General features: G+C 41.3%; 1 protein-coding gene across 1 annotated transcript in view; it reads left to right on the plus strand.

The window, feature by feature from the left end:
* Positions 1–881: 881 nt before the first annotated feature.
* Positions 882–15,356, plus strand: part of LOC127008347 (DNA primase large subunit-like) — a 38,486-nt gene continuing 24,011 nt past the window's right edge. The window contains exons 1-2 of the mRNA XM_050880250.1: positions 882–1,031; positions 14,056–14,218. Coding sequence (XP_050736207.1) covers positions 14,071–14,218 — 148 coding nt within the window. The 5' untranslated portion in view covers positions 882–1,031; positions 14,056–14,070. The remainder of the gene's footprint in view (positions 1,032–14,055; positions 14,219–15,356) is intronic.

Genomic DNA, 15,356 nt, shown 5'->3' on the forward strand with positions numbered 1-15,356 from the left:
AGAAATGCAACGTTTTGGAGTCTTCTGATTAATGTAAAATCACTTAGGTTTAAGGACAGACCACCAAGTCTGGACCATGGGGTCTGTGTGGTCTGATTTTCTATGTAAATCTATGTAAATCTCTGCCCCGCGGCGCGGGCAGCGCGACCGGCGGCTCCCGCCCGGCCGCCGCGATGCGCCCCACGCCGCCGGCCATCACCAGTCCTCCGCGCCCCAAACTAGCACCCCTCACACAAATAACACAAATATCCCCCAAAAATATACCCCCTGGCGTAACAGTAATATATTATATGAATGCAAAGGGTTTTGTGAATGTTTGGAAGAAAATAGACCAAAATTAAGGCGCCGGAGTTGTACTGAACCTTTACCGGAGGAAGGTCCTTGTACGTCGCAGGTGAGTCGGTGTATGCAAGATTTTGGCCTTACCAGTGCGTTGCTAAAGTATAAATTCGCAACGGCGAGCCTTTACTTCATGAATTAAGTCACATGTCAAGAGGAAACACCAAGCGCATATATGCCACCCAGTTTAATATTGATCATCATCTGATTTTGACATGATATACCGTTCTCGAGAGCTCCCTGTCTAAGCTTCAACATATTTAAATTTCAGGTCACTAGGTCTGTTTGTAAGTTTTTTTTAGAGCCAAAATACTAAACCGAAGCTAAATCCATACACAAAAAAGTTAACGGTTAGCGATAGCTTTATCAGTTTAGCAGTTTAGCGTAAGCGAAGCTAAGTTTTACTTTTAGTAGATTACCAGTTAGCGAAGTTTACTTTTCGGTTAACGGTGCCCACCAGTGTCCAAATCTTAGGTTGTTGGTAACTTTGCCCTCTCTAAAAGTTTTCATGACCAAGACCAAGACCAAGGGAGTGGCGCGCAACAAAACAACACAACTTTTGGCGCGCACTGCTTGAGACGAGCGGAAGGAGCGTAATTGAACCCCATCCACGGCAAGTTTTGCGACAAACTCAGTGTTGTTCACCTGGCTGGCCTGCCTTCAACAAGCTGGCAAACGGGAAGGAGTGAAAGGTTGGGATAGTAGTGTAGAAAAGAATGAGCCCAGGATGGTTACTTACTAGCTTGTTTTACTTGTCGAAAGTTATGGTGGAATCACCATGCGCAGCTTTAAAATCTCCGCCTCCACATTTTTCTTCTTCTTATACTGTAGTTGGTCAATGATACAGTTTAACGCTGCGCCCCGTGGGCATGGGATGTGTGGAATAGGAGGCTCGTTCGGTATGGTTTTCATAAATTTCCGGTATGGTCATTCCTCTCAATTTTAGGCCAATTAGCCTTACTTCAGTATGTTGTAAGACTTTAGGGTAAAGATTCGTTTTAGTACCGTGCCAGTATCTCATTATCTACTTTATGAAACATCGCTATCTCTTCATATATCTTTTCTACAAACCTTCAACAGTCATGGAAACACTTTCAAAATCCAATTCAAGGACTTTTTTTACTCTTGAAAATAGGGGATAATGTTTACGAAAGTGTGTCACCTCCTCTGGTGCTGGCCGCGGCGACAGTGCCGCCACCACAACTGCAAAATAGTTTGCAGAGGGTTTAGAGTGGGGGAGCATATTTAAACTACTCCAACCGAACTCTCCGACCTGCTAACGGAGGGGGCTATGCCCCCCTGACATTAAATGTTGGAAGATTTTTCATAATCAGTGTGCCATTTCTCCATCTGATCTATTTACTATCTCCCCAGTCACTACTACACAGATTCAAATTAGCCAAACCACACATCTCCACTGAGTGTAGACACAGATTCTTCAGTGTTAGGTGCATTGATCACTGGAACTCCCTCCCAGACAGTGTTGTTGGTGCTGGCACAATTGAGGCATTTAAACGAGGCCTTCACCTCTCCCTTGAACAGTCACTGTTCCCATACACAGAATAATTACCTGTCTCTGTCAAAACTCATCCCATTATTAACATTGTTCTGTAACAAACTCAAATCTATATACCTTTGCTTAACACTTAGCTTCACATGGCAAACAATTCTGCCCATTATTTTGTGCAAATCGTAATGTCCTTAGTTTAACTGACGGGCTGGCGTGCCAGGAGTTGCGGGCTGTCCATCTACATAGCACAGATAGGTGAACCATGACAGTAATTTTTGGTAACCAACCAGGTGGGTAAACCTCACTCGGAATATTTAGACATTAGGGGAAAAATGTTTACTAGTTTCCGGAGTATGGAGTCATCATCATCATTTCATCGACGCCTATTCGTAGGAGCTCCCACCAGGGGATGGCCATGGCAGAAGAGCTTCCAACTTTCTCTATCCAGACACTCCCTCCTTGCCTGCTCAAAGTTTCTCAAAGATCTTTTCCCCCTCTCCCTAACGTACTCTTGCACCCTATCCCCCCATTTCACTGGAGGTCGTCCTCTAGCATTCCCTCCCTCTATCTCACTCACATACACCCTTCTGGTCGTCTTACTCTCCTCCATTTGCTTCATGTGGTCAAACCACTTTAAAGTCCGTTGCTTCACTTCTTCCCTTCACCCCTGTGACACATTCCAAAATGCTCGTGCACACTTTCATTACTCATTCCATCCATTCTACTCACACCACAAGCACTTCTCAAATAACTAATTTCCACTGCCTGCACTCTAGACCTCTGACTTTCATTCCAGGCCCACGTTTCACTTGCATATGTGAGGGTTGGTACTATTATTGTATTTCTCAAATCCCTCTTTACCTCCATGCTCACACTTTTGCCATTCATGCTTTGTCCCAAAGACCCTACCACCCTTCTTCCTTGCAATGCCCTTTCTCTTACCTCTCCCTCTGTACCTCCATGCTTACACATAACTGATCCAAGGTACCTAATAAACTCATTGACCTCCTCCATTTCTTCACCATTCAAATTTATTTTGCATTCTTTTTCACATTCAATTCCCACTCTATATGGGCGTACAAAATCTACAACCTCACTTCTACTTTGCTCACAAACCATCACTTTACTTTTGTTGGCATTTACTTTCAGCTTTCTCCTATTACAGACACTATCAAAAACACTGACCAAATTTTGTAGGTCACTTTCATTTTTTGCAATGAGCACTGTGTCATCAGCAAACAGTATCAAAGTCAGTACCCACTTCCTTCCCTCATCGAACAGTCTTACTCCAACTTCTCCAACTTTGCCCTTAATTTCTCTAATAACACCATCCATATAAATATTGAATAACCATGGTGACATGACGCACCCGTGTCTTAAGCCCACTTTTATCTCAAAATGTTCACTTGTTTCTCCAGTAATTTTGACACATGCAGATGCATCCTCATAGAAAGACTTTATTGCACTAAGCATTTTTCCTCCCACACCATAAATCTTTAAAACATCCCACAATGCAATCCAATCGACTCTGTCATAAGCTTTTTCCAAATCCATGAAGGCAGCGTGTAGTTTCTTTCCTTTTGCTATTATTTTTTCTACTACCATCCTGAAGGCAAATATCTGATCCACACATCCCCTTCCTGAAGCCTCCTTGTTCTTCACTGATTTTCTCTTCTGGAAGTCTTTGCACCCTCTCTATTATGACTTTTCCATATACCTTTCTGGGTATACTCAGGAGACTTATACCTCTATAGCTCCCACATTCCCCTCTCCTGCCCTTCCCCTTGTAAACTGGACAATGATGGCTTTCATCCAGTCTGCTGGCCCCCCCCCCCCCCCCCCCTTCCCATGCTACTTCACATGTCTTGACCATCCATTTAACAACTACATCTCCACACCTCAACATTGCTGCTGTGATTCCATCAATTCCTGCTGCCTTTCCATTTTTTAATCTTTTTATTGCCTGATTTACTTCTTCATAAGTTACATTCTTTCTTTATATACTCCTCCTCTACCTCTACTCAAAACTGCTGCTGTTACAGCTGCTGGACGTCCATCCTCAAAATTCATTAAGTTTTTGAAATATTCTTTCCATCTCTCTTTCACAGCTTCCCCGTCTTTCAACATCTTTCCATTCTCATCCATAACTTCATTTATTTTACTTGAGGAGATATTTTCTGCATTTCTTTCATTTTTTACTTCTTTCCAATATGATTTCTTGTTCCCTTTATATTTTTCACTTAGTCTTTTTCCAAAGTCTTCATCAACTCTCTTCTTACTTTCTTTTATTGCTTGTTTTAATTTCATTTTGCATTCTCTTTATTTCTTTTTCCTTTCCCTTTTTACTTGTTCAGCCACATTTCTTTGTTGAGTTTTCTTAAAAAGTTTCCTTTTCTCTTTTACTATCCTCCTTATCTCTTCAGTCCACCATGAATTTCCTTTTCTTTTTCCATCTCTCACCACTTTCATCCCTAACACTTTTTTTTGTTGTATTTACCATTATTTCTTTAAATGTTCCAAAAACTTTTTCAACATTTGTATTATCTTTTACACTTTCCCGTTTTTCACTTAAGGCCTCTGCCATTTCACGGTTATACTCATCTTTTATTTCTTTTTCCTGTAACTTTTCTACCTTCAGTATTTCCTTTTTTACTTCACCTTTCTTTTCAAACACCCACTTTTCTTTCAGCTTTAACTTTGCCAGCACTGCAAGATGGTCAGATCCATCGAACATTCCTCTTACTACCTTTGCATCACAAATTTCTTTTCTAAGCCTTTCATCTACTACCACATAATCAATCAATCCTTTTTGCTCATTATCTTCTCCCCTTCATGTGTATCGTTGGATATTCTTGTGCTGAAAGAAGGTGTTCGCTAGTAACATTCCCATCTCAGCACAGACATCCACCAGGCACTCTCCATTTTCATTCTTCCCAGGTATCCCCCATTTTCCCACCACATCCATCACACATTCATCACCCACTTTAGCATTCATATCTCCCATCATAATAAGTTTCCTTTTTTCTCAAAACTCTTCAAACATGCATTCACTTCCTCCCAAAAAGCTTCCCTTTCTCTCAGTCCTTCTTTACTTTTCACATTTACTGGTGCATAAATACACACCCATGCATACTTTTCTAAACCTACTTTTCCTTTCACCCACACAATTCTTGATCCCTTCCAATTATAATCAGTCACACCATTCCACACTCTTTCAGACATCACAATAGCACATCCTTCCTTATGCTTCCTTATACTTCACATCTATCCCTGTCCATACAACCCCCCCAGGCACACCCTCCCACATACCCTCTCTACCATCACTCACATGATAAACAATAAACCATACATACTTCTGTTAGTGTTGTAGAACTACGTAGTACGTCCCCTGTGGACACAGCTGAGGTGGAGCTCTGCTGACAACACTGCCTTGGACTTTTTGTAGCTTTATGGAGTCATTTAGATAAACTTTAATAACAGTTTCATCCATTTTCTGTTTATTAGTACCTTTCTTATCACTTATGTCAAAATTATTTATGGAGATTTTCAGTGTCGGGAATAAATTTAATCGAGAGAACACACGTGGACTTGAGATTAATAAATCAAAGATGTGAGGTACCTTCTAAGCTCCCCTGACCCTACCTCACACTGAGCCTAAGATCTGGCCAGAACTAAAAGGACTTACCTGTGAAAATGCAGATCTGAGGAGTATGTGTTGAGTGCAACATGTATATCAAGATGAAAAGGAGAAAGACAAACAGCCTTGGCTCAACAACCTTGCAACCAAATGTGCATGCACTCACCGAGACTACATCAGACAAAGACTTACCTGGTTAACTTACCTGGTGGGGGGGGGCCCCCCCCTGTCCAGGTCCAGTCATGCGTTAACCGGGGGTAGGGGGGCAACCTGCGACGAGAACTGATATGCCTGTCAAACGGCTCTTAAAAATTTAAAATCTTAATCAGAACAAGGGGTGACTGATTAGGTGTATCAGACAGAGAGATTTATTGAAGATGTTAAAAAAGCAAGAGTAGTGCCTGTAGACGGTTATTCTAGTGCCTGCAAAAGTGTAACGAGTGGTGTTCCGCAAGGTTCAGTCCTGGGTCCCATTCTTCTTATTTACATTAACCATCTGGCCTCATCACCTAGCTGTCAATATAAGATCTTTGCTGATGACTTAAAAATTTATATGAAGGTTCAGAGTAATAATATTTCCTCTACAATCAACTGTATACCTACTTTCCAGCAAGATATTGATGTATTGAATGGAATGACAAAATCATGGGGTCTTACCTTCACTCAGACAAATGTGTGGCTCTAAGATTTGGCAGAGATCTCCCTCCTGCTGGCCTTTATGACCAGTACTTCATTAGTGATATTCCTATCCCATTTACCACTCTGAGCAGAGATTTAGGGGTAATGATTGATACTAAACTGAAATTTCATGACCATATTCGTTCTGTGGCTTCCAATTTATTGAAATCAACACTGCCGTTCTCGTGATCTTATGATAGCGCTGTACACTATTCATGTTTGTCCTCTACTTGAATTCAGCTCAGTTGTGTGGAACACTGGCTATACTGGTGACATTAAGCTACTAGAGTCAGTCCAGCAAAGTCGGACCAAAAACATAGATGGCCTAGAGAACCTGTCCTATGCAGACAGGCTTTCTGCTCTTGATCTTTTTTCTGGTCGCGGGAGCTTATTGAGAGCTGATTTGATTGAGTGTTGGAAGATCATGCATGTTGTTGCCCCCTTTGACTCGACTAGACTATTCCAGTTTGCTCCAGTTGTGGGTACAAGAGGTCATGTCTTCAAGCTTGTTCATATTCGTTGTTCCCTTGAGTGTCGGTGTCGTTTCTTCCCGGATCGTGTTGTTGGCTCCTGGAATTCTCTTCCCTCTGCAGTTGTTGAGCTGAGAGACCTTGGTGCTTTCAAGGCTGCTCTAAAAGATTTTCTTGGCTACAAGCTTTACGACTATTATCCGTGACCATATGAAATGAATTCCCAATGCACTTCCCAGCCTATTTCTTATTGGATTATGTTCTGTTGCTTGATGAGCTTGGATAGGCTGGCTTATTGGTTGGTGAGACCTTCTGGTTCTTTGCCTGATGGTTTACTCAAGCATGGCTCATAGGAAAAGGTCATCCAGGTAAGAAATCAAGGTAAGGACATAAAAAAGACAGAGGAAAGCAGAGTAGGCGGTGAGCAACTAAAAGGTATATGTGTGCAATGAGTGGTTAGTAGAAATATAAAACAGGCATGTGATTTATGGGGGAAGATATAGGGTGTCTTGGAGTGCTTCATGGAGTTTATATTTAAACTGGTTAAGATTTAATGCATCCACTGCATGATGAGGAAGAGAATTCCAGTGTTGTGCAACATGGCAAGTAAAAAATCTTTTGTGAGTTTCGACCAGTGCATGCAGAACAATAATTTTGATCTATGCTTTTTTATGCCAACTACGGGACACAAAACAAAAAGATCTTTAGGTTTGATTGAGGAAAGACCATGGAATATTTTACAACAATAAATCAAATCTTGCCTGAGCAGTCTTCCATTCATCGAAAACATGTTAATATTTTATAGTCTTTCAGAATAAGGGACATGGCCAAGGCTAGAAACTTATTTTGTCCATCTTCGTTGTACGACTCTAATAACTTCTTGTCACCAATGTAGCTTGAATTCCACACAGGGGAAGCAAAGTCCATGATAGGGCGAATATCTTGTAAGTAAGGCAGCCATAAATTGGGGAGAGTGGCAAACCGTAGACTTGAGCATATTGGAAGCAGCCACTCCAGCCCCAGAAACCATAAGTCTAACATGGTGGTGGAATTTGAGGTCCATGTCAACAGTCATCCCCAAGTCCTTGTGTGAGGAGGTGCGTTTAATTGGTTCTGAGCAACGGCTGCGCCATAGGAAACTGCGTCATAGGAATAACTAAACCTATGGAGAAAATGCAATTTTGTTCTGGCCCTTGCTATTTTTTCCCATCCACACATCCCCCTTTTTTTTTTTGTTCGTTCTAGCCTGAGTGCACCGGTAAGCATTATCTGCCGTCGTTGCTATGGTAATGGCGTCCGCTGCTCTCTCTCTAGCTGTTCTGGCAGCAAAATGGCTTCCACTGATCTTTTTGATGACGTTTAAACGTGCATCTCTAGCTGTTCTGGCCGACGAGCTCCTTGCAACAGAGGATGAAAAGGAAGCTGCAGTGGTTATTGTGGCACAGAGAGGTAAAATTCAATGGAAGCACTTACATGTGTTTGTTTGGGCCGCCATATTTGCAGATGACATCACAGCACGGTGGCGCTCCACCTCTCCAAACTGTGCTGCAGCGAGGGGTCCGGCTGGGCAACTTGTGCTGCGGCGTCACACGTTTCAGAGCACACGGATCGGTCCGTGCGGCCCGAGTCGCTCTCTCAAACAGCCCAGGGGTGCTTTTGAGTGAGCGACTTAGGCCGCCCCGGGTGCCCCCGGATCGTCCGCTGATCTTCCTGAGGACATTTACTAGCTGCTCTGGCAGCAAAATAGCGTCCGCTGATCTTCCTGAGCTTGGGCTGTGGCGTCACGCGTTTGAGAGGACCCGGGGCGGTCCAGGCGGCCCGAGTCGCTCTCTCAAACGAACCACAGGGGAGACCACGAACCGCGTCATAGATGGTTTTACCCGCGTGATTTGAACGTGCGTTTCTGAAACCATACCGCGCCTTATGAATCCACGTCACACGTGACTTGACTGTATATACATATTTACAGTAATCCCTCGTTTATCGCGGGGGTTAGGTTCCAGAATCCCCCGCAATAGGCGAAAATCCGCAAAGTAGTGACCTTATATTTATTTTATTATTTATATATTTTATATATATTATTTATATAAGCATTAAGCACGCATATCTCTGTGAATCTTGCCTCAGCTCGTGTGAACAAGGTCACCCAACCACTAGTTTCTCGAGAGATTCAAAGTCGGCTACATTTCACGGGAAACTCATCGAAATTCTAGTCAGAAACTCAGTCACCAACATGTCGGTTACTCGTGTGGTCTGTAAGTTGTGGTCACAAGAAGAAGAAGAGCACATCATCTGTTTGGTTCAGTAGCTCTCCACGTGTTTATTCCAGTACCGCAAAGAGTTCACGAAACTAGATAAGCTTGGAGTAATCATGTTGAGCAAGTTTAGGACTTGAGTCTTATTCAAGTGTAGTCATTGCCTCATCCTGTCTGGGTCCTCACTGCCAAGCTCTCGAGCATTTAATGGTAGCAAACTGTAACACACTCTCCCTTTGTCTCCGAGCTAACCACTCACAAGCCAACAAATGCTACGGTCGCTGAGCCAGTCAGCGCCCAGGATACAGAACACAGTGCTCTGGTTGGTCGCCTCCCATCCATCAGCCAATAGTTAGCCGTGTACGATCACACGTGGGCAAACTAGCTCGAGCTGAAGCGGCCGTAGCTGCGTTTTCCATACGTGTGAGTCTGTGTCTACTCATCTGCTTTTCGCTACGTATTATATTTCAATTTAATATTCTTTTAATATGTTCCTATTAATATTTTCTTAATTTTTTTTTATATTTACAATTTTTTAGGCTAAAAAATGCTCCTTTTACTGCAAAATAAGTAAAATAATAAATATATTAAAATACCTTTATACCACAAAATCCCGCGATATAGCGAAAAATCCGTGATATACACCTAAATATTTACAATTTAAAAATCCGCGAGACTGCGATGATACAAAATTGTAAACAATATAAAAAAGTAAATATTAATACGAACATATTAAAAGAATATTAAATTAAAATATAATACGTAGCGTACAGCAGATGAGTAGACAAAGACTCGCACGTATGGAAAACGCAGCTACGGCCGCTTCAGCTTGAGCTAGTTTGCCCATGCATAATCGTACATGGCTCACTTTTGGCTGATGGATGGGAGGCGACCAACCAGAGCACTGTGTTCTGTATCCTGGGTGCTGATTGGCTCAACGACCGTAGCATTTGTTGGCTCGTGAGTGTTTAGCTCGGAGACAAAGGGAGAGTGTGTATATATATATATATATATATATATATATATATATATATATATATATATATATATATATATATATATATATATATATATATATATATATATATATATATATATATATATATATATATATATATATATATATATATATATATATATATATATATATATATATATATATATATATATATATATATATATATATATATATATATATATATATATATATATATATATATATATATATATATATATATATTTATATATAAATATATATATATATATATATATATATATATACAAGTAACTCGATTTACGCGAGTTTGGTTTACATGTTTTGTAAATAACGTGGGGTCCAAAATCCAAATAAATGTTTAATTTACACGTTTTTTCACTTATACACGATATTTTGTGGAGTGGCCACCAGATGTCTCATGCAACTGGACTCACACGGCGCCGCGGCCACGCAGCTGAGCTCAGTTCTTCCTGCACGCCACTTGAACAACAATACAGTACGCACGCTACTCAACAACAACAACAACACCCTCGCTGCTGTGGAGTGGCCACCAGATGTCTCACACAACTGGACTCACACGGCGGCGTGGTAACACATCTGAGCTCAGTTCTTCCCATGCGCCACTTGAACAACAATACAGTACCCACGCTGCCACGCTACTCATCAATAGGGGTGGGCACAGGGCGGGTACTGTAACCAATACTAGCCAATCGCTCATGGTGTCCCTCATTTCTTCCTCACACGAGTGAGGCTGAGACTGTGTGCCTGAGTGGATATCTCGGTGATATGGATATTCTCTCTCTCTCTCTCTCTCTCTCTCTCTCTCTCTCTCTCTCTCTCTCTCTCTCTCTCTCTCTCTCTCTCTCTCTCTCTCTCTCTCCACTGAATTAAGTGAATATTTATTTTTCGATAGAAACCTACCTCTTGTTTTATTTACATTGTTTTTGATTTTTGCGACCTCTTCAAGGACACAATACTCGCGTAAATCGAGTTACCTGTATATATGTATATATATATATATATATATATATATATATATATATATATATATATATCTATATATTTTTTTTTTTCCGTCGCTGCCTGTTGCGGCGGTAGGCATCTTCCAGGTGGGGCCTGATGGTCGGCCCAAGGCTTCTTCCAGGTGGGGCCTGATGGTCGGGCCCAGCCCGTTCGGGCGCAGGCGTGTGTTTAGAGTGGCGCCATCTTGCATTGGCTCATGCTGCCCCCTGGAACTCGTTCTTGATTCTCTTGGACGGCTTCCTCTAGAGTCCGGGTTGATGGGTGGTCTTCAGGACAGCATGTGGGTAGTTTTCAGCCACTCGGCGGTGCCTGAAAAATCCGAGTGGGAGCGTGGGGAGTCAACCCCGCGTTGTCCATCACGGTGAATGTGGGCCCAATACGCTACCACTGCCACCGCCTACCCATATATATATATATATATATATATATATATATATATATATATATATATATATATATATATATATATATATATATATATATATATACAGTGGTACCTCGTGATTCAAACTTAATTGGTTCATTTGGGCTGTTCGAATTGGGAATGTTCGAATTAGGAAGCAATTTATCCTGTTGAAATTTATGTAGAAAAAGAAATCCGTTCCAGGCCCCAATATCCTCATATTTTTTTTGCATGTTTATGGGTTTATGTTGTGCCCTGTGGCCAGATCACTCAAATAAATACATTTAAAACACTTAATATTTGCTGGGACCTACCAGAATTGGTCTGTCTTATAGAGTCGACAGCACTGCTTTGATATATATATATATATATATATATATATATATATATATATATATATATATATATATATATATATATATATATATATATATATATATATATATATATATATATATATATATATATATATATATATATATATATATATATATATATATATATATATATATATATATATATATATTGTACCCTCTCGATTTTCGCGCTATCCGAGTTTCGCGATCCTCGAGTTTAGCGCTTAGTCCTAAATTCTTACCATCACGACTTTCGTGCATTACTGCCATGACTTACGCGTTGCTTTGACATGTACGGGTCACGTCTACCTACTGTCGGCTTCATGCGTGCTGCCTTAAAAGGCAGTGTCCAACCATTGGGGCTATGGACAACTGCGGTTGCCCATATGCCCAACCGGGAGCGAGTTGTTGGTTGTCCTTATGGATGGAAAACGGTTGTGAGTACGAGTGTGGGTACATGGGTACCGAACGGCTGCATGTAAACAAACAGACGATGGCAGTGGCTGAGGAGTGAGGAGCAGTGGAAGATGGCCCACCAAGAGATTCGTAAAATGGACTGGCAGAGCAGCTTTGTTTACTACTTGATCAACAAGATAAGAGAACACCCCGTGCTGTGGAACCACATTCCAAAAATCTTTTTATCATGTCTATGAAAATTGTAGATCTCCCGGTGTTGTTTTCCTTTTCTTCTTCTTCTTTTGACCTGTAATGCATGGCAGCAACGGTGAAAAGTAATAGTGAAAATAGCAAAAGGGCATAGAAAAGCAAAATCAGGGAAAGAAAGGGACAGAAAAACACCTAAGTTCAGGGTGAAGTGTATAAGTGCGCACTGTTATGTAACTAAGGGCCACTTTCACAGTCACTTTGTTTGTTTTTATTATTACCAATGGCGGTGATCGCCGCTTAGTATTTCACGTGAAACTGGCCGATGGGGTAGTGGCGGCTGCAGACAAAGCGAGAGATGTTGAGAGTAAGTGGTAAGTGCAGGGCTAGGCTAAACCCGCAGCCGCCACTACCTGACCGACCAGTTTCACGTGGAAATACTATAGCGGCGACTGCCGCCAGTGGTAACAATCAAAACAAACAAAATGACTGTGAATGGGGGGGCTCCCATGGTCCCGTGGTAGAGTCTGCGCCTTGCGTTCTGGCGGGGTGCTGGGAGCGTATGGGTTCAAGACCTATCCGGTGCCATGGGAGTGGAAAGGTGGGCTCTTTCCGACACCCTCAGCCCCGTTGCTGGGCCTCCTCCTTGAAAGAATTGGGCATCTCTCTACCAGCCGTCTGGGTGGTTGTGCGGCATACACCGCCTTCCTCCCTTGGGGTATATCCCCAATGAAATACCCCCCCCCAAAAAAAATTACTGTGAAAGTGGCCTTAAGTGCATGTTGTGAAGTATAAAAGTGTGGAGAAGGAGGACCTAAGAAGCGATGCAAAGTGTTACAGGTAAAAAGAAGAAGAAGGTCCACTACACTGGCCGGTGTTGCAAGAAATATCTCCCCGATGAAATTAGCCATTCTGCTGTCCACCACGCATGCGCGCTGTGGGAATACACAGTATTAAAAGTATTAATTTGCCTGGTTTTGTTCTAGTCTGTCCGCTTGTGATCTTTGTGAGCGGTAAGGGATATAAGGAAACCAAGTTGAACCTCTCTGTGAGCTATTTTGTGGCGGCGGCAGCGGTTTACGTTCAATAGGTATTGAAAAGGCAATCATGATATTAGTGATTTCATTATTTTTAACAGAAAGAGTTAGCAGATTATTTTATAACACACCGAAAACTACCAGAAAATATAGGTTTGTCCAACTGCCCCACGGCCAGTGACCGCGAGCGACCGCCCTTACTTTAGCAGATGACACCACGTGGATCACAAGCGTGTATTCAGAACTGCCAGCCAGTTGTAAGGCAGCCGCCTTCAACTGGGGCTTAAAAACAATCTGTTCTTACTTCCCGTTTTCTGCCTGTTAACAAGGTACGTATTTTGAGATAACAAGGGAGTAAAGTCGGAAAATTGTGATAACATTTAAGGAAGTAAAGTCGGACAAAGTCATTATTTTCCACGGGTCGGTACCAATAAGCACTTTTACATGGATTTCAATACCTCGAGTTTCGCGATCCTCGAGTTTAGTGCCATACCTTCGGAATGAAGCAAGCGCGGAACTCGAGAGGGTACTGTGTATATATATATATATATATATATATATATATATATATATATATATATATATATATATATATATATATATATATATATATATATATATATATATATATATATATATATATATATATATATATATATATATTATATTTCTTTTTGTGTGAAAATTTATGATAAATTTTTAGTTCACTGACATTAATTTTTATGTCCTAATCTCTTGTTTTTACAGAGAGCAGAATTAAAGATGGAATTCAAGGGTAGAAGGATACGCAGAAGAAGAGAAATTCTGATTGATGTTTCCTATCCCTGTGGCATTCAGTTCTACAGAGACCCACCAACAGGAGATATTCAACTGGTTGAATTTGATGAAATTGCCTCTGAAAGGCTGAAAAGTAAGTACTTCAAGAAGAAAAAAATGATTTGTTGTATTATTTTTTTCACTTTCTTTTGCAAATTACTATTAAACATCTATCCATTTTGTTAGGTCTCTCTCTCTCTCTCTCTCTCTCTCTCTCCCACACACACACTCTCACACACGATTGATGAGGTGCCACATAAGAGACTGCTGTGGAAGATTCTTTTTCCCCACCCACACATGCATGCAGACAGACACCCACACACACCCACACATGCATGCAGACACACACACACACACACACACACACAAATTTGATGAGGTGCCACATAAGAAACTGCTGTGGAAGATAGAGTGCATTGGAGGACTGGGCAGAGGACTTTTGAGGTGGATGAAGGACTTTTTGGAAAATAGGGAAATGAGGATGGTGATAAGGGGTGTGAGGTCCTTGTGGGGGGGGAAAGAAATTAGTGGAGTCCCCCAGGGATCGATGGTGGCTCCGGTTATGGTTGCAATTCACATCAACGACATGGCGGAGGGAGTGAACAGCTATATGAGTTTGTTTGCAGATGATGCTAAATTACTGAGGAGGATTGGAAGTGAAGAGGACTTTCAAACACTGCAACAGCACCTGGAAAAGATATGGGAGTGGAGTTGTAGATGGGAAATGGAATTTAACATCAGAAAGTGCAGTGTGATGGAATTTGCAAAGAGTAAAAAGAGAATTTCAGGCAGCTATACATTGGGAAATAAAAGCATTAAGAAAACATCAATGAAAAAGGACCTGGGAGTTACTGTATCAGATAATTTGTCGCCTGAGAAACAAATAGAATTGTAGGTGAGACACAACCTGTTGAGAAATATAAAAGTTTCTTTTCACTATCTGGATAAGGAAATGATGAAGAAACTGATTGTAACCATGATATGTCCTAGATTGGAATATGTAGCATTAGTATGGTCATTGAGTACAAAAACAAATATAAGGAAAGTAGAGAGGATTCAGAGGGCAGCAACAAAACTGGTTCCAGGACAAAGAGATCTAACATATGAAGATAGATTGAAGCAATTGGACCTACTGACACTGGAACAGAGGAGGGAGAGAGATCTGATTGCGGTATATAGGGTGTTGAGTGGGATGGAAAAAGTGGACAAAGATTTAATTATGGATACAAGAG

Source organism: Eriocheir sinensis, chromosome 4, assembly GCF_024679095.1.
Source record: "Eriocheir sinensis breed Jianghai 21 chromosome 4, ASM2467909v1, whole genome shotgun sequence".
In the NCBI taxonomy this organism is placed as follows: Eukaryota; Metazoa; Arthropoda; class Malacostraca; order Decapoda; family Varunidae; genus Eriocheir; species Eriocheir sinensis.